This window comes from Mesoplodon bidens (genome assembly GCF_964165515.1).
Source record: "Mesoplodon bidens genome assembly, chromosome: 2".
Classification (NCBI taxonomy): domain Eukaryota; kingdom Metazoa; phylum Chordata; class Mammalia; order Artiodactyla; family Ziphiidae; genus Mesoplodon; species Mesoplodon bidens.
In genome coordinates this window covers 27863848-27889402 of record NC_138177.1, presented here as the reverse complement: position 1 = coordinate 27889402, position 25555 = coordinate 27863848, and the positions used below count along the sequence as shown (strand labels likewise).

The 25555-nt window shown below is 35.7% G+C and overlaps 1 protein-coding gene across 2 annotated transcripts in view; it reads left to right on the top strand.

Moving 5' to 3' along the window:
* The window catches only part of NME7 (NME/NM23 family member 7), a 261463-nt gene that overhangs the window by 31039 nt on the left and 204869 nt on the right, over positions 1–25555 (top strand). Inside the window, exons 2-7 of one of the 2 annotated variants that reach the window (XM_081226165.1) lie at positions 7030–7076; positions 9270–9377; positions 10110–10276; positions 18724–18834; positions 22954–23004; positions 24324–24531. In XM_081226165.1, coding sequence (XP_081082291.1) covers positions 7053–7076; positions 9270–9377; positions 10110–10276; positions 18724–18834; positions 22954–23004; positions 24324–24531 — 669 coding nt within the window. In that variant the 5' untranslated portion in view covers positions 7030–7052. The remainder of the gene's footprint in view (positions 1–7029; positions 7077–9269; positions 9378–10109; positions 10277–18723; positions 18835–22953; positions 23005–24323; positions 24532–25555) is intronic. The other variant, XM_081226166.1, reaches the window with a different exon arrangement.

The window sequence follows — 25555 nt, the reverse complement described above, 5'->3', positions numbered from 1 at the left end:
TTAAGAGGCCTGTATAAAACTAATAACATTTTCTTTAAAAAATCTGAATGATTTTCCTTTTTCTTCGTTCTGAAACCATGGTTTCAGATTTGTTCTCAGTGGATTTACCTCTTTCTGTATAATGCAGAAGAATATTCTCCTCTTTGCTTTTGTGTGGGGGATTTGCCCTCTGTTACTTTCTCTGCATTCCACCTCTACTTGAGAATGCATTTTGCTTCAAAGCATCCCTCCCCCAACTCCAATCTATCTTTCTAACTATCTGTTTTATAAGGGGAGGGGAAGAGTAAGTTTCATATAAAGTAAAAAAACACTATATATCTAATTACTCACCAAAAGTTCTACCATGTAAAATACTTTAAAATGAAGATTTTTATGGGGAAATTTATTTTTTGTACTTATATAAAGTTTAGAAAATACAGAGAAGTAGGAGAAAAATAAATCTTAGCTTTTAATGTTAATTTTCCCATTTTTTTGTATATCTGATATGTAATTGTTTACACTGATTTTTAAAGGGCTGTTTTTATGATTTTATAAACAAATTTACATTGGGAGAACACAGACAATAACAATATAAAGGTGGGAGAAAAACTACAGAATGCTGCCACCCAAATTTAACTGTTTATATCTTAGTGTATTTCCTTAACATTCATGTTATACTCTTTGATTTTTTGTTTGTTTTGTTTGTTTTTTGTATTCACATTCTGATTTTATAGTATAGTTGGTAGAAGAGAACTCCAGGAGTTCTAGATGATATATGATATGAGGGAGGATCTGCTGACAAGTAGTATCTTTGCTGGGTGTTTAATTAGTCCTTACCTAATTAAAGAGAAAAAAGAAAAACTGGCTTCAGGTCTTCAATATAATTTGAAATTAAACTCTAAAGAAAACTATAAATTAGAAAACAATTTAACCCCTCTTGACGTCAAATAATAAAAGTAACACAAGCACCAAACAGTTAGGGCCAACCAGGGCAGAAAGGTGTAAATTGAAAAGGACCCTCTCCAGTCCCCTGACCCCCTCATGCACCATGAGAGAGATGAGTGTGTGCAGTGCACCCCTAAAGTCACCATCACTGGCTTGTCACATTCCTGAGTGTCCTTCCAGAACACTGTTCCCTACCGATACTACGGTATTAAGTTGAATAATACGAATTTGGGTCATCATTCCTCAAGTTCTGGGGCCATGAAAATGAATGCTCATTAGGTTTCTCTGTAACCTAATGCAGTAGGAACAGAACCACTTTTGTTTAGGATTAAGAATACTCTGACTACAGTTTCCCCACTCTGCCTCGGGTTTGGTTATTGTTTACATAACGACTGGCATGTTGTTTCTTACTCTTTGCCATCTTGCAGCACCACTGTGCTTTTTGCTGCTTAACGGCTCTCTCCCCTTGCTGCCCCCCAGCTGCAGCTCATGAAAGCTTCTCTTCCATTTTTTTGGCTCTCTTAGCTTTTTGACTATAGTGTGATTAGGGGAGGAAAAAGGATTCCTCAATCCTCTTAGGGTCCCCGGGTCTGAAATTTAAACTGACAAAGACAGATTAACAGGAGAAAAGCATACACGTTTATTTAATATAAGTTTTTCGTGACATGGGAGCCTTCATAAGGAAATGAGGACCTGAGGAAACAGACCTGAGTATTTTTATGCTGGGTTTGATGAAGACTGGACAGTCTTGGAGGAATTTGGTGAGTTAAGGAGTAGGAGGGAAGGGTGGTAAACCAGGGGAAGCTCAGAGAGGGCTGTTTGTTGGGAGTTTCCTAGGTGTCCCTTTGTTTTCGAAGACGAAGGGTATAGGCAGGGCAGCTCTCACATGAGGGTTTTATGACCCATTTCAGGGAAGAAGGGTTGGGTAAAGGTCAAAGCGACCTTCCTGCTTCTGTTGTTCTCTCAGACTCCTTCGGCTTAAAACATTCAATATGCCAAGGTTTCATATGTTGGGAGTAGTGTGTTTTGAACCTTATAGTGTGGCTATCTGCTTATAATAAAAAAAGCACTTGGCACATTGGTGATTATTTACAAAATTGGAACAAAGTGTGCTTGAATGTTTTATTATATATAAATTATATTTGAAATGTTCAGAAGAAGGAAAATGATTTAGCTTCTTTAAGAAAAAGTCTCATTTTGCTAGAGCATAATCTTTAAATGTTCTGCATAATGGTATTTCTGACAGAAATGGAAATCTCTGTTGTCCCTGTGATCATCCAGGCAGTGACATTCTCATCCGAAGATCCGGCAGAAAACTGGAGGTGTCCCTATGTGTGACTAAAGTGTTAGTTTCTCCCTCTTGAGTTGGCCCTGGAAGCCCAGTACTATGGAAAGATCTGAGTCATAGCAAGTGGAGTTTCAAGTTTTAGCTCAGTCATTAACTAGCTCTGTGACTTTATGTGAGTCATTTATGTTTGCTTGCCTCAGTTTCTTTGTCCGTAAAATGAAGCGTTTGAACATGATGATATTCAGCTTTGACATCACTGAAAAAAAAAAAGGAATAGAGTCCTTTGCTAGATTTGCCTCAACTTAGCTGAAAATAAAATTCTTAAAGTTTCACAGGTAACTTTGGGTTAGGTGTGTGGATGTGGATATGTGCTCGTGTGTGTGTGTGTGTGTGTGTGTGTGTGTGTGTGTGTGTAGTGAGGCAACTAGTTGAAAGGCCAGCCTGAATGAGATGTTCAGATGTACGATTGTTCTCTGCCAAGTCCAGATGTACCACTGTTATATCTCTAGACATCTTTTGACTCTAGGAAATAACTAAAATTTCTACTGCAAAGGTTTAGGTTAAATCAAGTTTGAATACAATTTTTACTTTCAATGATAAACCTTTTTTCATAGAGGAAACAATACTTGCTTGAGAGTTACTTTCTTCTATTAAATAGAAATTCTGTTATTATTCATATATAGTTTTTTTACAATCTCATTGAGATAAATCACAGTTATAGATGAAGGAATGGGCTAATTGTTTGAGAGATTATGAAATATTTTTTCTTTGTGTGTAGGTGCTGTTGTGAAACTCTATGCCAAAACTTCAAGAGGTCAGACCCAAGAGCTTAAGCATTTTTGAAATCTTGTGGACATAGTTATTGTATCTTTTTCTGTGTGACAGTTATTTATCAGAGATTTATTGAACTGATCTGTAGTGTTGCAAACTCTCCTTTTGACATCGCATTAGGTTGTTTGGTTTTTGATGGAATTTTAAAAGTTAACACAACTCTATTCTTTCCCCTCAAAAGTGTGACCTCTGGTATCTATTTACTTTTTTTTTTCTTTTACAATAAAAAAGTAATTGTTTTTATTGTTTTTTCTTAGGGGTCATGACTACATTAGAATATAGTACTCACAGTGAAAATGGTTTCAAAGCAGCAAGTTATTGGCAACACAATATATATATGTGTGTGTATATATACTTTCTGTAATTTCCTAAATAATATCTGCTTTGTAAAATTTTGTTTGGTATCTTAAACTGATGGTATTTTATTTTACTTTATTTTAAAACAGCTTTATTGAAATATACTCATGTGCCATAATATTCACCAATTAAAGTGTACAATTCAGTGGTTTTTAGCATATTTATCATTACAGTCAATTTTAGAACATTTTCATTACCACAAAAGAGTAATACCATACTCATTAGTAGTCATTCTCATCCCTCCCTCCCTGAAAACCCTGGCAACCACTAACCCTACTTTTTGTCTCTAGATTTGTCTGTTCTGAACATTTCATATAAGTGAAATCAGATAAATGGAATATGTGATCTTTTGTAACTGGTTTCATTTATTTAGCATAATGTTTTCAAGATTCATCCATATTGTAACATGAGTCAGTACTCCATTCCTTTTTATTGCCAAATAATATTCCATTTTATGGACATACCACAATTTATCCATTCATCAATTGATGGACATTTGGGTCACTTCCACTTTTTTGACTATAATAAATCTGCTATGAACATTCATGTACAAGTTTTTGTATGGGTGTATAGTATATTTTCAATGAATAAAGCTGTTATGAACATTCATGTACAAGTTTTTATATGGATATATACTATATTTTCACTTATCTTGGGTGTATATCTAGGAGTGGAACTGCTGGGTCATATGTACTCTATGTTTAACATTTTGAGGAGCTGCCAAACTGTTTTCCAAAGTAGCTGCATCATTTTACATTTCTACCAGCAACATATAAGAGTTCCATTTTCTCTACATCCTCACCAACATTTATTATTTCTGTCTTTTTTATTATAGCCATTCTAGTGTGTGTGAAGTACTATCTCATTGTGGTTTTAATTTCCATCTCCCTAAGAGCTAGTGGTATTGAGCATCTTTTCATAGGTTTAATGGCTATTCGTATATCTTCTTATATCTTCTTTGGAAAAATGTCTACTCAGATCCTTTGCCCATTTTGTAACTGGGTTGTCTTTTATTATTGAGTTGTTAGAGTTCTTAATACATTCTGGATACTAGACCCTCCCTTATCAGATATATGATTTGTAAATATTTTCTCCAGTTCTGTGGGTTGTCACTTTGCTCCCTTGATGGTATCATTTGGAGTCCAAATTATCTGTGTTTTTGCTGTTGTTGTTTTCTTTCATTTTTTGGTCACTTGTGCTTTTGGTGTCTTGTCTAAGAAACCATTTACTAACCCAAAGTCACAAATGTTTTCTTCTAGCAGTTTTTCTGGCTTAGCTCTTGGTGTTTAGGTCTATGATCCATTTGAGTTAATTTTTGTATAAAGTGTGAGGTAGGGATACAATTTCATGTGTTTTTTGGCCTATGGATATCCAGTGGTCCCAGCACTGTTTATGGAAAGACTGTTCTTTCCGAATTGAATGGTCTTGCTGCCCTTGATGAAAATCAGTTGATCATATATGTATGAGCTCATTTCTGGACTCCCTTCTATTAGATTAATCTATATCTATTCTATGCCAGTATTACACTGTTTTGATTACAGTAGCTTTGCAGTGTTTTGAAAATAGAAAATGTGAGGTCTCCAACTTTGTTCTTCTTTTTCAAGACTGCTTTAGCTATTCTGGGTCTCTTGGGTTTCCATATGAATGTTATATAGGTTTTAAAATATAGTTTTATATTTAAGTATTTTTTGGTATTTTTTTATAAGGACAGAACTCACTGACTCTTGATTTCTTAAGATTCTGAATTTGGGATATAATTGAAAAGAGATATTTTGTTAAGTATGTTTGATGTCACAGGGAGTAACCTGATTTCCTTATCCTATTTTGTAATAATCCATACCCTTTCTCCTACATGTTTGTTAAAGGTTACAAAATTGACCCTGTGTAGAATTATTTTAACTTTACATAGAGGAGTAGTTAAATAACTCAGTTCATCATTAGTTTAGGCCCACTGAATGCTTTCTTTAACACTGACTTTTGCATCATTTTATGTAAGTAGTGCTGTTTAATGGGACAAAACATGGGCTTTGCAAAGTCCAAAGAACCAAAGTTTGAGGGCTGACTTACTCATTTCTTTGCTTTGTAACCTTGGACCAGTGTTCAAATTTTCTGAGCTTTGCTATCCTCGTCCGTGAAATAGTATCCCTATTTCTGTCAACCTACATTGTCTGTTGTGAGAATGAAATGAGATAATGTATGTAAAGAACCTGCCACTTAGTAGCTACTCTAAATATTATTATTACCATGTTTAATGGTTATCATTAATTTCTTAAAGTTTGAATGGCACTGATTTATTAAACATTTTGAGAATTGTTTTCCTGTTGTCTGAGCACTAGCAGATGAAGAAAGGTCATTCTAACAGAACAGAGGGTGAAAAATTGAACAGAATGTCTCTAGTTTGTGTGCCTATTAGCTTAAGAGACATTCTCTTCACTGATGTTCATTGGAATTTGAGAAAAGGTCGAGCAACTGATGTAGGAGATACTTTTTTTGCTTCACATAATTTGAAGAATATTGTCTTCCCCCACACCCTTTATATTCTTATTGATCTGAATTCAAATTCTACTTATTTTATATCCCACAAGACATTATTGTTATTTTGTATATGCATTATTTATTTAGATTTACCCATATATTTACATTTCCATTTTTTTTCAGTCCTTTTGTTCCTTGAATCATCTTGAATCATTTTCTTTTTTCCTTCAGAACTTCCTTTAGAATTTCTTTTAATGCAGGTGCATTGGCAATAAATTTTCTGTTTTTGCTTGTCTAAAAATATCTTTATTTCACCTTCACCTCTTGAAGGGTAATTTTGCTAGTTACAGAATGCTGTGCTGGCAATTACTTTTCATTCTTGAATTTCTGATTGATTAAAAAATAGATTCTGGCTCTCTGGCGAAATTATTAATCTTGACATATATTTTTCATACCTATCATTGTTATTTTGAAGCCCTTTTAGATAATAACTAGGGTATTCATGCATTTCTTTCTATTGTCTTTTTTTTTTCTCTTGGTCTTCTTTTTTTGGTATATCTGGTAGTTTGTCTTTGAAAGCTTGACATTGTGTATGAAAAGCCATATTTCCATTTCTGGAGATGCAGGGGGCTGGAATGGAGGAAACATCACTTATCATAATTGAGCATTGAGTGAACACAAAACCTGTTTCAAATTTTGTAAGGATCAGTTTACCTTTAGTTTGCCTATGCTCCTGGAGTGTAATGCTCCAGGAGTCACAACAGAAAGGCTAGATAGTTTATCAGTGGTCTCCTTTTTGGTGGGTTTGAACTCTCATTTTCCTCCCTCCAGCACTGTGATGCTACTGAAAGCTCCACTGAACAAACACAGGTTTGAGCTCACTTCTCTATGGTTTCCTTTTCTTCCGGATCTTTGCCCCTCAAGTCTTGTCTGCATTAGTAGGCCCAAATTCCAGTGTTTGTCTACTTATCTCCATGACACTGCCAAAAGCTCTGCTAGTTTCTCTGCCTCTTAGCAGCCTTCCCCTGCCAGCTTCTTGGGATTCTCAGTCTCTTGTCCAGCTTGACTTAAGTCTCAACACATGTCCTCAGGTAAAAGCAGTATAAAGAATGCTGTGATCACCTCAGTGAACTTCCTGTCTTTCTGAATCTTAGGTCATCAAATCTGGCTGCCTTAGATGCTCTCCAACGTCATCAAACAGGTATATTTTTTTAACATCCCACTTTCCTAGTTGTTCTTGGAAAGTAGCATTGATTTGCTCTAAGCTACGTTGTCAGCCAGAAACAGTACTTCCTCAGTTTGTTTTCTTTGTATTAAAACTTTTCTGGATGATGAATCATGAAAAATTCTACTACTTGCCTCAGAGTTAAAGAGTGTGATTGGCAGGTTTTGTGGTTAAGGCTGCCTGGATAAATGGAAGTGCCAAGTTTCACTGGTTTTTCATTTGCATCACTTTCTTTGCCCTTTTACCTTCAGCTAGATGTCTCATCATTTCTTCCATTTCATAATTTTATTTTAGTGAAGGCAATATTTCAATGATGTTTTTGAGTGAATATTTTAATATAGATAGTAAAAATTTTAATAAACCACTAATATTTAAATTTTATATTAAAAGGAGAGTATAATACTAGAATGTACAGTGAAGCCTAAATTTTAAAAATCTGTATTAAAAAATAAAAATAAAAAAGCTGTATTTATAGGGATCAATATGAAAAATAATGAATGAAGAAAGACTTGTTATAGTGTATCTCTTACCTTTGTTTTCTCTTGACTAATAAACATTATTTAAATGTGTCTTTTGGATGATTGTGGGAAAAATAAAATAGTGTCTTAAAAGCTATCTCCATTATAGCTTATGAGTACAATCATAAATATAACTAGACATAGTACTATTAGAATTTATAAGTGAATTATTAACATAAAAGGAACTTGTCTATATACCATAACCAGAGAATCAGATGCTAAATCCAGAATTAGCAACGAAACCCTTAGATTCCTTTCTTCTTTATGTCCTCATTTGCTTATTGTGATGAAGGCCCTTTGGGAGCTAAGATATTAATAACATATGATGGGAAATCCTGCCTAATAGTCAAGGAAAGAGGGCCATTCTTTGACTTACCGTTTTCATTGCATGCACCTCACAGATCTTCAACTAGAGGGAGCTGAAATGATCAAAGGGCCTCAGCTCCTGTGCTCTGGAATCTACTGCTGCTTTTGTGCTTAGGACATGCTTCCCAAGGGCTGCTCCCAGCCCGTGACTGAGAGGAGCAGGGATACTAAAGCAGGCCTGTCCCTGGAAGTCAGAGAACTCTCTGAGGACTAACTGGCTTGCGCACCGCCCAGGGGTCTTTTTTTTTTTTTTTTAACATCTTTATTAGAGTATAATTGCTTTAAAATGGTATGTTAGTTTCTGCTTTATAACAAAGTGAATCAGCTATACATATACATATATCCCCATATCTCCTCCCTCCCTCCCACCCTCCCTATCCCACCCCTCTAGGTGGTCACAAAGCACCGAGCTGATCTCCCTGTGCCTTGTGGCTGCTTCCTACTAGCTAGCTATTTTACATTTGGTAGTAGTGGTCTTGCTGAACCTTCCTTAGTCTGTAGAGCAGTCCAGAAGGATTCCACCCAGTCTTCCTTCACTCTCTCCTTCACTCAGGGTCAGATTTATATTGTGGTCTGTCAGCCTTCCCTGGATCCCTCCCTATTTTCTCTTGTAGGAATTTCCTGTACAGAATTTCTCTTACAGAATAGAATTTTTGCATGTTTAATCCTGTCTTGGCATCGTGTCTGCTTCTCCGGGGACCTAGACTAACACATTCTCCCACTATTTCTATAAAAAAATACTATCATGTGAAATTACTAAGGAGAGTAAAGATGCTTACTGTAATTTGAATGACAACAATAATCTAATACTGCTGGAGTCTTAAATTTAGAACAGTTATGTTCTAAATGTAATTGAGAGCTAGCCACTCAGAAATTTTTTCTCATACTAATTTTTTTTCTCATACTAGTTTATTGATTATCTGCTTATATGTAAACTTGCTTTCAGAAGGACTGAATTATCACAGTAGTCAGATCAGGAGCTCATGTTCTAAAAAAAGTATCAATGTATCCAGGATGATTGGATGGCTGTGAAGTATTAAGCAGTTCATAAGTCATCTTTGAGATATCTAAGGATGTTTAATAAGAAATTAGAAGGAAATATGTATGAGGGTATGTGGATAACTGACATACTGTTGAAAAGCAGAATTATTCAATACAATAAGTAATAACAAATTTCTTCATCACAAATATTTGGTAATTCTTTCAATTTGTATGATTTTTACAAGAGTGCTTATATTTTATTTTATATATTTTAGTGTTAAAATTCTTCTATCCTTCTTTACAGAATCATAGTGAAAGATTCGTTTTCATTGCAGAGTGGTATGATCCAAATGCTTCACTATTTCGACGTTATGAGCTTTTATTTTACCCAGGGGATGGATCTGTTGAAATGGTAAATGAGCCTTTTTTTGCTTTAAAGTTGGCAAACGGAGTGAAGGTGGGATCCAGAGGGGAATAGGATTGCCTTTTTTATAGTTGCTTTTAAAAATACGTTCTTTTTATTTTGAGAATTTTAAAAATTTTGGTATTATAATTCCAATACAAGAAGATACCTTGTGTCTTTACTTTTAATAGAAATTATTTTTTTGGTTAGAAAACTGAAGTGGGATTATTATGCTGTGGATTAAGTGATAGTCAATAAGTGGCTATAGATAAAGATTATCATGCTCATAAATATGTCACCATTGTTGAATGCTGTTATCACCACAAAAAGTCAAATTGAAGAAGACTGAGCTAAAAGAGTCCTGCTTGTTTCTTTGTGTCCCTTTGTTGAGGACTCCTTTTGCAGGTAGACCTATTTGGTATTGGTATTTTGTGTCAGCAAGAAAGCAGAAATTTGGAATTTCTCTGGGATTTCATAGGCACTAATTTGCTGCAGTGATTTGGAAATAAACAAATCTTTCTATCCAGGGTTTTTTAAATTTGTAATTTTTATGTTATTACTAGAGTAGACTAGGAACTACATAAGTTATGAAAGAAATTATGATTTGTACTTAGAGCAAAAATGAAACAGAATGTAACTTATGTTTAATAGAGCAAAATTAATAACTATTTCTAGTTTTATAATAAGGTTAACATTACCTACTGATAATTATTTGTTTTATTGTATTGTTTTTGGTTCCAGCATGATGTAAAGAATCATCGCACCTTTTTAAAGCGGACCAAATATGAAGACCTTCACTTGGAAGATTTATTTATAGGCAACAAAGTGAATGTCTTTTCTCGACAACTGGTCCTACTTGACTATGGGGATCAATATACAGCTCGGCAACTGGGCAGTAGGAAAGAAAAGTAAGAAAGCAAGTATATAATCTTTTTTAAATTCTTAGAACATTATGTATGTCTTGATACGAAATTCTAACTTCTTATTTCTATCTTTTGTTTTTACAGTATAGATATTTTTCAGTGATCCAATTCAGTATTATGACATTTTTAGAATTTTGTGGAGCAGATTCTGTGATTTGCTCTTCACTCAGGGAACAAAGTGATGCTCATAGTCTTAGGCAATGATTATTTTCCAGAGGAAAAAATGCAAACCTTTTATACACCCTCATCATTCATCTAACTGGGAACTGAAAATTTAAGTCTTCGTGTACTGCATAAAGATGGTTTATGGGGGAGAAGTAGTGATTGCCAGAAGCTCAAAGGAAACTCAGAGGAAAGTAAAGCTATTTCTTGTAGAAGAGTAGGGAAGGCTTTGTGAAGGTATTTGACAGTATCATGAGAGATGGATTGAATTTTTACCCCGTTGGATCAAGTTGGAGGAATGCTGGCCAGAGGAATGAGTATGAGTAAAAATACAACAGAATGTTATACACTAGGCAGAGCTCACTGTTCTTCATGACTGGCTTGGTGGTTAAATTTTTTTTTAAATTTAAGTAGTAAAATAGACTGATTAGGATGGTAGCAATAGGTATGAAGAGGAAGGAAGGAAAGTGATTAACCGAAGTACGGTAATAGTAGTAATGATAAGCATTAATACCTGTTAGCTATTTTTATAAAAGGTATTGTGTTAAAATGATTTGTAGGCATCATTTATTTAAGCCCCACAACAACCTAATACACAAGCTAATAATATTATTATTAGCTCCACTCTGCAGATGGAGAAGTTGAGGCTTAGTGATGTTAGGTAACTTGCTGAAGGTCACAGAGTAGAGGCAGGATTAAAGCCCAGCATCTGTCTGAATCAAGAATAGGAGGATTTAATCACAGGAGAATGGATAGGACCTGCAAAATGATTGTCTTCATTCTGTCTCAGTTCATTTTTATGTCTCCTGTGGCACCTAGCACATCTCGTCATACATTACAAGCACCTTGTCTGTGTTAGATGAATGAATTGTTGAATAACAATTTAAAATTTATTATCTACTCTTTCCTTTTCTTCATTTCCTCCCTGTTTTCAAATGATGACCTTTGATCTAGTTGACAAAGGTGTTTTTGTCTAGATTGTTTGGAATATATATTGTCTACTTTTGAGTTTTATTCACAGGCGTAATAGATATCTGATAAATATTGACTGATCAATTGAAGACAGGATATGTGAGTATTTTGAAAAGAAAAAAATACACAAAAACATTGTGATACAAAGAAACTTAATCTGTCTTGGGATCACAACTGCATCTCTAAAGGCCATGGTGGTGATGCCTCAAGCAGTGCATTATTCACAGGGGATGCCCCACATAACTTTGTTGAATGAATGAGCTTATGTTGTTGAAAATAGTCAAGTTGTGTTTGGAGGCAGAGCTCCCCGCTGGCTGCCTCCCTGCCTTCTTCCCTCCCTCCCATTGCATGTGGCTCTTCCTGTGAAGCGGAGAAAGCGCAGTATGGTGCATTCTGTTTGTCTCTCTGGTCTTCTCTCATCACTGTTTGTCGTAGCTACGTTTGTCATTCTGACTTTCCCTCAGTTTTGATTTAGAGGAGAGACAGAACAAGTTGCAGTTGTAGCTGAAAATTAGGCTAGCCAGAAAACATAATACTAAAATGGCATTGTAATTTTCAACCTCTACATTTATGAGTTTGCAGCTTTCTGAGTCTAGCACGAGCTATATTTGAAATGGAATGTTAATTCTTTGGTCATCTTTCTTGGCTCTGGTTTCTGTGGCTTATATTATATTGTGCTGACTTGGGGGATTCTTTGGATTTGTGGAATGATTGTTGCAGTAATGAAAAATAGGGATCACTGGTGGAAATTAAGGCTATATGTATAAAAAGCCCCCAAAACTATTTAATTCTATAGGAAAAAATATCTGTCAAACTATATTTTGAGGTTTGCCACCCAAATAATAGCTGGTTGGGCTTCCCTGGTGGCGCAGTGGTTGAGAGTCCGCCTGCTGATGCAGGGGACATGGGTTCGTGCCCCGGTCCGGGAAGATCCCACATGCCGCGGAGCGGCTGGGCCCGTGAGCCATGGCCGCTGAGCCTGCGCGTCCAGAGCCTGTGCTCCGCAACGGGAGAGGCCACAACAGTGAGAGGCCCGCGTACCGCAAAAAAAAAAAAAAAAAAAAAAAAAAAGCTGGTTATCTACCTAATACCTGAGTCCCCCCCATAGTAATGTCCTTTCTGTGACTTCTTTACAAGCCCTTTATAATTCTGGAGGTTCTTTGATGGTCAGTGTGGTATTAGTACACAGGTGGTGAATGACTCATAAAAAAGGAAAACCAAAGATTCCCAGGACAACTCTGAACTAGGAAAAAAAAAAAATAGAATGTTAGACAAATAGGAATCTCATTGTTATGAGATCTACTGATAAAAGTCTATGGGATTAAGGAAACACCAACCACAATTCCTTTATTTACAAGTAATAAATATTTATAGCTTAATTTTTGAGCACATGCTATATGCCAACCACTGTGGTAGGCATCTCAGTTCAAGACTAATTCAAGTTTTCATTTAAACTAGCAAAAATAAGTGAATTAGGGAGACAGGGTTAATAGTATGACCCAATCAAAATAAAATAATAATAGCTGTAACAATTATAATTAATATATATATTAATTGATTTGTCTACAGTGAATGTTGTTGATTCCATTTTACAGAACACAGCCATAGTCACACAACTACAAAGTAAAGGGCAACAAGTAAATCTTGTTGTGTTTGACTTTAAAACTCATTCTCTTTTTATTAAAACCTCTAATTAATATATTGGTAAATACTATTGAATGAACTGATTTAAAAATAGGAGGAACAGAAGAATGTGAAGACAGATTTTAAATATTTGGGCTTTATAAATATAATTAATTAAAATATGTGCAATATTCTATTTTTACTGACTTCAATTGTTTCACCATTTTCTCTTCTGAGTCTCTCCTAACTGCAAGTGGGTTAAATCCAGCAACCATTTGGGTGATTTAAATAAACTTCTTCAGAATTCAAGAGTTTTAAAAATATATTGTTTCATTTAAATGACCAAAGAAGTAGGCATATGGAGAAATACATGCATGTCTGTCATGGTCCCATGGAAATAGCTTCTATGTAATAATTATAACTTAGCCTAGTTCTCAGTTTTATATAGTGTCAGGGATAATTTATGAACTAATTACATCCCTATTATATTTATCATACTCAACTGTTTTCTTTCTGGAGTAAAGCCTGTAGTGAGAAGGAGGAGTAAAGCTGATCTTCATGGTGCCCATCTGCTAATTTTGAGGCACTTATCAAGTTAATTCTATATAATTCAATTTAGCTAACAAACTAGCCTCAGCTTCCTAATTCCCATTAACTGTAGAAATCTGACATTCGATTTACATTTCTATTCTCTTTTTCAAAAATCTCTGTATTGAGGTATAATAGACAAACAAAAAGCTATAAATCTTTAATACATACAATTTGGTGAGTTTGGAGCTCAGTATATACCCATGAAACCATTACCACAATCAAGGATATAAATTTATCTATTACCTCCAAAATTTTCATCCCACCCCCTTATTATTTTTTATATTGATTTTTCTTTTGTGGTAAGGGAACTTAATGAAAGATCTACTCTCTTAGCTAATTTTAATCTATTCTTCTTATAAAGCTCCTCAAATCAAATGGATAAATGTTATCAGTTGTCAATGAGTCATAGTATTTGATTTAAAAACCTTTTTTCTTTAAAAATATTTTTTCTTTTTTTTTAGTGTATTCAATTTTAATTTTAGATGGTAATAAATTGATGCTTTATGGCTTTACTATTCAGATGTAAAGACATCATACAGGCTTTTTGTCATCTCTTGAGTTCAGTTAGTCTCCATTCTCCCTTCCGAATATTAACTGATGGAGCACTGATGGAGGCGCCAGATGCAAATCAAAGTAAAGTGCTGGTTGAGGCTGTCTAGTATAAGCCAGCTCTGAGAACAGTTGAGTTTTATTCCTACTTCTCCCCCCCACCCCCTGCCCTCCTTCCCAGTCTGGACCTTGGGGCCTGTCTGAGGGAGAGATACCTTTAGAGCAAACCCTGAAAGCACACTTGCCCATCCAGTGTGGGAGACAGAGTACCAGAGAGAGGTAGGTTTCCATGCAGGCGCTGGTCTCTGCCTCTGCTGTGCTAACCAGATGGAAGCAGGAGAAGAACTAGAGACTGTGTCCTGCATGAGGGCTTGCAGGTCTGAGAGAGAAGAGGCAGGGCCACATACAGCCAGAAACCCTTAAATGTGGCCATATGTGGAGGAGCAAATGAAGGGGGAGGAGAGAGGAAGCGCTCTCCTGGGAATGGAGTAGAAGTCACTTTACCCACGAGGAGCAAAGGTACACATGTTCTCATTGTTCCTGGAGTTTTATTTCTTTAAGCCAATCGGCCTAACAATTTTAAGTAGACCAAGACTACTTCTCAGGGGAGAAGACCAGACAATTACTGGTATTAGTTCAGTTCTGTTCTTACCTTTGGGAAACTACTCCCTCAATACGAATTACTGTTACTTTACATATCCTCCTAGGTGGTGGTGAGCAGTTGAGTCTTGGCTGCAAAAAGGCGCTGAAATGCATTCAAGTAAGACTTTAGTTCAATTACCAAGGCCTTGCTAAAAATTCACCCCCCTGCAGCCAATCTTTATCTCATCTTTACTTACCTATGGTCTCATTGTCCGAGATGGCTTACTTATGCAGGCAAAAAACTGAATGTCCAAAATAACAATGAAACTATATAAGTTGGAAGAGAGAACATTGGAGCTAAAGTGTTCTAAAGTCTTTCTAAAGGGTCAAGATATTATACAATTTTAAGAATTTTAAGTTAAATAAGTATGAAAAAGTCTCACAGCTAGCCAGTAGAAAAATAGTATATAAACTCCAAACCAATAGAGAGTACAGTAGGCAGAATCATGGCTGCTCAAAGATGTCCATGTTCAAATCTCTGGAACCTGTGAATATGTTACTGTATGGTTAGGCCATTCAAGATGGCTGTTCTCTTGCTCTCTGTAGATCCCCTGATTGACTAGTCCCTGCTTCACTCACATGACTATCCAATTCTCTTAATTGTAAGGGCTGTTAATTAGCCCCTGGTTAATTGGCTTCACTCACATGACTATCCAATTCTCTTAATTGTAAGGGGGGTTAATTAGCCCCGGTAACTGATGAGCCCACCTGACATCAATTCCCCCCTGTAAATGGTAGCCTCCCTCTGTCCTGAGTAGCCAAGACTGCTGCTACAGCCTGCCTACAGTCTGCTGCACACCATGGGGTGTTGCTCCAGGACCTTGCTTCAGACATGTAAGTTCCTCCCATCAGTTAAACCATTGAGGTCTCTTTTGCTGCTCTCCAGGCTCTTTCTTCTGTCTCGAGGCTGGGCATCTACAAGGCTTGCAGGCCTGTGGGTGCAGCCCAGCAGTTACCTTACATGGCAAAGAGACTTTGCAGATTTAAGATTACAGGCCTTGAGATGGGGAAATTATTCTGCATCATTCCTGTGGGTGCGATCTAATCACAGGACTCCATAAAACCAGAGAACCTTTCTGGTTGCAGAGAACCAGAGAGATGCCAGTGTGAGAAGCACCCAGTCTCTATTGCTAGATTTGAAGGTGGAAGGAGACCACAGCCAAGGAATGGGTGACCTTAGCCATCTTTCTCAAGAATGGATTTGATTGATAATGTATTTTTGGTTGATATCTTTTTGTCATTGCTTTACTTTTAGCCTTGTTAAGTTATATTGTAGATATATCTCTTGTAAACAGCATGCAGTTCTTTAAAAAAAAAAAATCAGTCTGGGGCTTCCCTGGTGGCGCAGTGGTTGAGAGTCCGCCTGCCGATGCAGGGGACACGGGTTTGTGCCCCGGTCCGGAAAGATCCCACATGCCACGGAACGGCTGGGCCTGTGAGCCATGGCCGCTGAGCCTGCACGTCCGGAGCCTGTGCTCCGCAATGGGAGAGGCCGCAACAGTGAGAGGCCCGCATACAGCAAAAAAAAAAAAAAAAAAAAAAAGAATCAGTCTGAAAACTTCTAGATTTTCACTGGTAAGACTAGTACATGTACATTTACATATGTTGTATTAGTATTTTTGTACATATTTCGACTATTTTACTGCTTTCCTGCTTTTCTATTTTTTTCTTCTTGCCGTTTGTTGAGGTGTTTTTCCTCTCCAGGTTTTTTTCTCTGTAGTCTTTTATTGAAGACATAACAAATTACCACAGTCAGCTGCTTAAACAATACAAATTTGTTATATATCAGGAGTCCAACACAGATTTCATCAGGCTAAAATCAAGGTGTTGGTAGGGAAGGCTACATTTCTTTGTGGAGGCTTTAGGGGAGAATCCATCTCCCTCCCTGTTCCAGCTCTTGAGGCCTCAAGGAAAGAGAAGCCTGGCTGTCTCAACTGACCCACTAGCCAAATGCAGCAGTATGACCCATCCCAGGTGAAACCACTCCCCAGCCAACCTATATGATCTTGAGAAGTTGTCTGTAGTTTTAAGCCACTACATTTTGGGGTGGTTTGTTATGCAGCAACATAACAGCGGCACTATTAATATATTTTTGTGGCCCTTTACTTTCTTTGTGTGCTATCTTCACTTTTAAATAATACATATGATTCCTAAAGCCTATCTTATTTTCCCTCCAAAATGCATTTTAACTATTATCTACTGAACAATTAAGCAGTGAAGACGTGACAGAGGAACTTGCTTAGAGTAATTAATCACAGTAATCAACGCTTTGTCTCCTGTAGGCACTTAAAGAGAAAATGAAACTGCATTTTTTTTCATATAGCTTCTTGTTCACTGCCGATGTGTTTTATATTTTCTTTAAGAGCTTTGGTTCTTGAAGACGTTTCCAGAGTTTAGCATAAACAATCATGGGTTAGTTTGGCTTTATAATATTTTAAACAATGTGAGCTAAAAAAGTGACGAGTTTTAACTGTATCTTTGAAGCCATATAAAATGCTAGAAGTGACTCACTTGCTTCAAAATAAAAAGTCCGTTTATTACAAGCCCTATCAGACTAAAATGAACAACTTTTGTTATTTAAAAGTTTTAAAAGCCAGCCATAAGTTATATCCAGTTGTAAGTAAGGATATTTGTACCATTATATCCTTAGCTAAGTTTGTCTCATTGGTGAAAAAAGGCTACTTTGAAAAAGCCTACCAGTCTCCTTTTATGGATTCCTTGAGTTAATGCCAATGTGTCAGAACAATTGAAAATAAAGGGAAAGTGACAGCAATTTTTTTTTTTTTTTTTGCGGTACGCGGGCCTCTCACTGTTGCGGCCTCTCCTGTCGCGGAGCACAGGCTCCGGACGCGCAGGCTCAGCGGCCATGGCTCACGGGCCCAGCCGCTCCGCGGCATGTGGGATCTTCCCGGACCGGGGCACAAACCCGCGTCCCCTGCATCGGCGGGCGGACTCTCAACCACTGCGCCACCAGGGAAGCCCAACAGCAACTTTTTATCTTATTTTGTGTGTCAGATAAACTGAATTACTCCAACTAATCTGATTTTACCTTGCGTTTGCAAATGTTAGTCTTGAGGATTTGTGATTATGCTCCGTTTTGCTAATATTAATAGCAACATTATTTGTGGTGTGGTGTGGAAGGAGCACAGACCCAAGAGTCGTGTGAGCTGGGTGTTCTGTCCTGAGGATGCCACAGACCAACTGTGTGATCTTTGGAGAGTTACCTCTCTGGGCCTTGTTTCCTTGTTAGTAAAATGAGGAAATTCAGGTGATCTCCATCTCTAAAAATCCATTAATTCTGTGGCTTCAGAGGGGAGAACGCATAGCTCTGATGTATCCTCTAAGAGGAAAGTGATTTTAAAAGTTAGCAGGGTGTTCGCTAGCCATATGCATCTTCAGGTAAGAAGACATTTAGTTCTTTTTATATCATTCATGCTGTGAATAAAGTGTTAATAGAAGAATTTATATTATTTCCAAATCAGTGCTGAACTGACTGCATGGCATACACATGTTAAAGTCTAAGAGACCAAAAATCAAACTAATATGTTTAATGCAACTCTTTAGAGAATTGTTCTTTTACAAAGCGTATGCTAAGAAATAGAAATCTGAAACACCTGTGTTTTATAACGTGGACATATTTAAAATGAGTCGTAACTTTTTTCCCTCTAAGCTTTTATTATTTTTCTAGATTGGGTACCTAATTTTTATTTCCTTGTGAAAAAATAGTAAACTTCCATTGTATACATTTTTAAGAGACCATTGATACACTTGTGTTTACAATTCACTTTGATGTTTGATCTAGGATTTTTAAGGAAATTACCACTGCTTGGGAATTATAAGTAAAAACTGCCAAAGTATTTTTATCTTTAAATTTATTCTTTATTTCTTTATAGAACATTAGCCCTGATTAAACCAGATGCAGTATCAAAAGCAGGAGAAATAATTGAAATCATAAGCAAAGCTGGATTTACTCTAACCAAACTCAAAATGATGACACTTTCAAGGTAAATTTTTTGAGCATTTTCAGTTATGTAATGTCTGGTTCCTTTTTTCAAAAAAAAAAATCATCTATCTTTCATGTCATTGTTTAAAAACTTCCACAGAATGACAAAGAATAGTATAGTAATCTTATTCAAATGAGGAAATGGAAGACAACAGGTAATCAGATGCGTAAAGGATGATTGAACTCTCAGCAAATAGGAGTTGTCAGGTTATACTATTAACTATTTATTAGACATGAACTCTTCATTGTCTTTCATAACCCCATCTGCTTTTATAACACCAGTGTTTCATAGTTGTAATCTCTTCTTTTATACAGTGTAACACATTGTATAAAAATTATAGAAGAAATTAATTAGATTATTTCTATTTGACAAGGGAATGTTACTGTTGAGGTTTTCAAAAGTCACGTGTTTGGAAATGTTTTAGTTCCTTCCAATATATATAATTGGCAGATATACCTATTTACTGCTCTGAAAAGCAAGCCATTCTATCTGACCAGATATTTTCTAAGTTATTTAATGAAAATAAGACTTAGTGTTACGGGCTTCCCTGGTGGCGCAGTGGTTGAGAGTCCGCCTGCTGATGCAGGGGATACGGGTTCGTGCCCCGGTCCGGGAAGATCCCACATGCCACGGAACGGCTGGGCCCGTGAGCCATGGCTGCTGAGCCTGCGCGTCTGGAGCCTGTGCTCCGCAACGGGAGAGGCCACAACAGTGAGAGGCCCGCGTACCGCAAAAAAAAAAAAAAAAAAAAAAAAAAGACTTAGTGTTAGGTAGGGACATTCATGTAGCTGTTAGGCAGGGCTGGACCCAGCAGTTTTCTTAGGTTACTTCACTGATTTGTGTGTGTTTGCTTAGGTGTCTTCTCACTGATGTTCCTGGCTCTTTAACCCATGGGACGGTTGCTTTTTTGTCTCTGTGAGAACAGGGACAATGGAGAGCAGTAGATAGTGTAGCTTTGATAAGTCTGATCCCTAGAAACCTTAACAAAACATCCTCATTTTTACCCCAGTAATGACATAATTTGAATTTTTCCCCTATGTAAGATCTCCCAGTTTACATATATTCTAGAAAGGCAGGCGTCTTCTATTTCAGAGCACAGAGTCTAGAGCCAGATTGCTTGTAATTGCACCGCTTACTAGGTTGTGACTCTGAACAACTTACCTCTGTGCTTCAGTTTCTTCATCTGCAAAATGGAGGTTATAACATCACCTGTATCATAAAGTTGTTATGAGGGTTATGTGAGTTTAATAAAAGTAAAGTGCTTTGAAAAACCGTGGCACATAGTAGGTGTATATAGGTGTTCGCTATTAGTGGTAGTAGTGTAGTACTAGTGATATCCCTATTATTTAGTAGAAACCGAGGTCATGATCCTTTATGAGCATAGTTACATTTGTCCCATTTCTGTCTGTATCGAGAATGCTTGGCCTCACAGCAGGCTATGGGACTGAATTCTGGAGAGATGACTTTGAATAATTTTAGTGAGATTAAGACTTGTTTATGTCTCTGTACTTCCAGTGTTTGATAATTTGGTGTCAAACTTTCCACAATAAAGTTGCCCAAGAAAACTTAACAGCTTTTTAAATTGTTTATAGCACCTCATACATCTCTATTAATATTACTGTCAAGTCTTGGATTTTACCCAGTTTAAAAGCTAGTAAGTTAATCTGTTACTCTCAGGGATGCTAGCAGAAGATGTGAGACTTCTGAGTCAGACAGAGGGCTTGAGTATGGTTCAGTAAGCAGCATGAACATCATGTTTCTGTTGGTTCCCTTTGCTTTCATGTCCCGTGGGAATAATATGATATGGGCCCGGGGGTGGATGTTGTATACACAGTTGATTGCATCACCTCTGAGGAGCGTTGAACTTTTAGGTTACCCACTGTTTCATTAACGAGCAGTAAACAAGCCTTCTCTTTGTACTGAAGAGACATGACCTCATCCCTCAAAGTTGCTCATTATAAACATAACTCCAAGAAATGGCTAGGATAAAGCTGGGGCCTTGCATTCTTGGCATACCCAATAAGACATGTTAGGAGTGCCAGAGACCCATGGAGGAGTATCTCCCAATGCTTAAATCTTTTCTAAACTTATTTGCTCAAATGTCAGTTCCTCCCTCATGACAGTATCTGAAAGGCAGAAGCTGAGTTCCATCTGACTTTGTACTTCTAGTTCTTAGATCAGTGCCTGATTCAAAGTAGGCACTAAGTAAGTATTTCATAAAAGAATTAACAGATCTTTGTGACAATGGTGAGTTTCTTTATAAAAACACAACAAAACAAAACATAACAAAATAACAAGAAAAAGACTTCTCTAGGTGGTGATGCACTTGTTAATCTTTCTCTCCATCTAAACTTTTTAAGGGAGGAATTAAATAAGAATGATGAGAAAAAAATTCATGAACTCTCATCTTGGTTTCAGTTATAGATTTTCAGTGTAAATATCTATGGGGTTGGTGACATATTAGAAGAAAGCAATTAAGATACTTTCAGTCATTAATATTTTTCTTTTCACTGATATTAAACATTATGATTTTTCTTAGTAGTTCAGTTGTGTTGAAGTTTAGAATTGGTCATATTAGTAGTCTCGCTGCCAGCTCTTGTAAAATACTCCCCACTTGAGGTTTTTTAGACACTCAGTTTTACCTCATTTTAGGCTGCAATACAGAATATCCATATCATTTTTATGAATTCTTTTCCTTACCCTCTAGACTTTTTTTTTTTCTGAAGTTGGTAATAGTAAGGTCATAAGCAATCAGAGATTTGGGTTCAAATCTCCCTGTCCTTCTTCCCTTACCAGGACTTTGACCTGGACAAGTTATGTAATCATGCTGAACTTCATTATTTTCAAATGTAAAATGAAGATGATCATACCTATTCAGTATATTGTTACTTCATTATTTTCAAACGTAAAATGAAGATGATCATACCTATTTCAGTATATTGTTACTTCATTATTTTCAAATGTAAAATGAAGATGATCATACCTATTTCAATATATTATTATGAGGAATAATAAAATTTAATGTTGGGCATATAATAGCCTGTAGAAAAATGAGTTTTCTTCCCCTTCCATTTCTTGGGATGAATTTCATTTTCTGTACTTGCCTAGTATACTTTCATAATCTTTTCATGGCCAAAGAGAATATTTTAGTACACTTGGTTTGAATAAAAGTATATCCTGATATGGCTTATTAAGTAAATTCATTTTGTAATGGGCCTATAAGATCTTAAAGCATTGCATACTAAATTACCAAGCCTGAAAGGTTAATCTTTTTTTAGGGGATACTTTAATTTGCTATTTTAAAAAGTTGATGTTGACATATATTTGTCATATACTATGAATTCAGTTTAAAGCCTTTGAGAAAACTGTACAAGTTTGAGACACTTGGTTTGATTAACCGAAAAGTCTAAATAACTTTTAAAATCAGTGTAAAAGTCCGTTATCCTTTCATTGTCTCTATAGTTGTGGGACTATAAATTTAAAAGTAAATCCCGATTGCCCTTAATAAATTCAGGTTTCTGAATATCTCCATATTATCCATTTTTGGGGGGATGTAAGTTCAAGATTTCGTTTTTAATACATTAAAAACCAATAAGAATACACTGATATGCGTAATTTGTCAAGCAGTTTTTAAAAACACAAATATATAGTCTTTCTTTTAGAGCGATCTAAGGAAGAAAACAATAACTATTAAATTAAAATTCTAGCCTAACCTCTCAGGTTTAAAGCCTGTAGAAGGAGGTAACAAATTTTGAATTTGAAGATGGCTTTACATTTTTTGATGTAAATTATTTGAACTTTAAAGAACAAATAATTTTTATTGGTCATATGTTAAACTTTGGTTTTAGAATGTTAAAGATGCTAGTGAAAAGGACGATAGTAGATTTGAACATGAGTAATAAAGTAAATATTGCCTCTTTTGTTCATTTTAATTTTACATCTTAGCATAGATATCCATACTAGCAAAAATTTGAAAAGAGGGGAGATTTGAGCAGAATACTTGGTGAAAAGTCCTTAACTCACATACGGATCACATAGAGAATTTCATATTTTATTAATGTAAGTTAAAATAATTTCCTTACATAATTCTTAACTATTGTCATTTTGATTATTTTATAGGAAAGAAGCAACAGATTTTCATATAGATCATCAGTCAAGGCCCTTTTTAAAGTAGGTACTGAAATTGGGGCTCATGGGATATAATGGAGGATATCGTGGAAAACTAAAGAGTTATAACTTTACAATTCAAAAATTTGTTACATGAGAATAATTTGTCAAAAAGTCCTTAGCAACATTTTGCAACTGCAGAGAGCTTTGTTTCTAAGAATTGTTTTTTTCTCTCCTTTTATTAGTTGAAAATTCTCTTATCATTAAATAAACATATTAAACTTTAATCAGAAGCAAATAAAATGTTTTGTTTAAATCATAAGGAGCATAGCTTTCTTTTTAGATTTCAGTAGATTAAAAATAGAGAGATAATTACATTTTATGTTGAATATTTGTTGTGTTTTAAACTCTTATTTTAGCATTCTCAATGTATATAAAACATTGTTCAAAGAACCTTTGTATGTTAACTAAGTTGTTTGATATATGTTTTGTTCTTTGAAATATAGCAACAAATATGTTAGAAACTGAAACTATGTTCTAAACATTTGGGTTGTATTTAAAGTTAAGTGAATATTGTGCACCTCATATTGCTATTGACAAAGGAGGAATACTTACTTTGCTAATAAAGAAGGATTAGCCAAGCTGCTGCAATAGAAATGCTATTTGGTGTCCTGTACAGAATAGTGCCTTATTAAAGAAAAGTTTTACATAAGAAAATGATTATGGTATAGATTATTTTAAACCAAGCATTATAAAAATGTTCTCAAACCTTGTGTAGAATAAGCATCTACAATTGTCTTGGAAATTATTCTTTGTTATAGTCTTTGTATGTGTTTATAGCATTACAGCTTCTAGTGTAATGTATTATATGTCACTAGACCAACTCAATGCTTATTGACTGAAAATTCATTGTCATTCTTTGAATTCTAATAGATCTACACAAAAATAATTAAGTAAATTCTTACTGCAAATATATTACAATACATCACTCATCACTTTCTCTACTGCAATTTCATTTGACTGCAGTGGTAAACCACGTGAAAATAAAAAGATTCTTCTGTACCTTTCAGAGCAATGCAGAAAGCATAGATCAAAAATATGCATTTTAAGTCAATGAAATAGTCTTAGTTCAATGAAAGATTGATATTTCTGCTAATAGTAATTGACAACACTAGTGATTTATAGACACTCGGGCCACTGTAAGGCACTCAATTTATGAAAATTTTATCTTGCCCATGTAAAGTTCACTATGTCCAGTAGTTCTGAGATCATGATCATGAGTATGTGTTGAAATACTCAAATTGTAATATATCCTTGTTGTTAAGAGAGGTACCTAGGTTGATAGAAAAATGAAGCAAATCAATCTTTCACCTGTTTCACAGTGAGCTGATCCAGTTTATCACCAGTGGTCCTATAATTGCCATGGAGATTTTAAGAGATGATGCTATATGTGAATGGAAAAGACTTCTTGGACCTGCAAACTCTGGACTGGCCCGTACAGATGCTCCTGGAAGCATTAGAGCCCTCTTTGGAACAGATGGCATAAGAAATGCAGCTCATGGCCCTGATTCTTTCGCTTGTGCTGCCAGAGTAAGGTGTTTTTAAACTACTTCAATTCTGTTTTGGTTTTGTTAAATGTTTGATGTCAGAGTAAAGCATTTTGTCACTGCTGACTTAGGGTGGATTTATACAGGTGGTCTAGCAGTAGAGAAAACCTTTGACCTTTTGCCTAGGATTAACAGTGTTTCAGTGATATGTCTCCTTTGAGAACTGGTAACCTGCTCATGGTCAGAATAAGTTTTCTCCAATGAAAATACTTATTGTCCCATTTTGTTCCAAAGATTTAAATTACTGAGGCTCATCAGTGTGTGACTTATTCATCTAAGAATACCAGTTTATGGAAAGTGAATATTCAAAAAGAAGACATCATTTGATACATTCTTTCTTTGACTGAGACTTGACACCATATTTTCAAGCTTAACATCCTTTTCTTTTCCTATATATAGCTAGTGTTTATGAAAAAGTTTTCCTACTCCTTATTTTAAATCCGTATAAATAAGGTATTATTACACTGGGTTTATACTGATGTTGAATTAATGAAGTGCAAGTTAATTCTTAGCATTGTGAGAAGTTTCTTAGCTAATTTAAGATGGTTTTTAGTCTGGTCATATTTGTAATGGAATAATATTAGAGTTTTATGATACAGTTGACCCTTGAACAACGTGGGGGTTAGGGATTCCAAACCACTGCACAGTCGAAAATCTGCCTGTAATTTATAGTACTCCCTCCACAGCCACATTTCCTCCCTATCCAAGTTTCCTTGGCATCCAATCACAGATCATGTAGTACTGTACTATTTACTGTTGAAAAAAATCTGCATATAAGTCGACCAGTGAACTGTTCAAACTTGTGTTGTTCAAGGGTCAACTGCTAGTTGATATATATTTTTTCTTCTCCTTACAACTCTGTCCATAAATCCTTTTGGCCTTTCTTTCAAATTAGACCTTGAGTTTGATCACTGTGGTCTAAATCACTGTTATATTTTATCGACTATTGCAAAAAGCTTCCTAATTCTTCTTTACCTTCTTCTCTTACACTCAATTTATGAAAAATT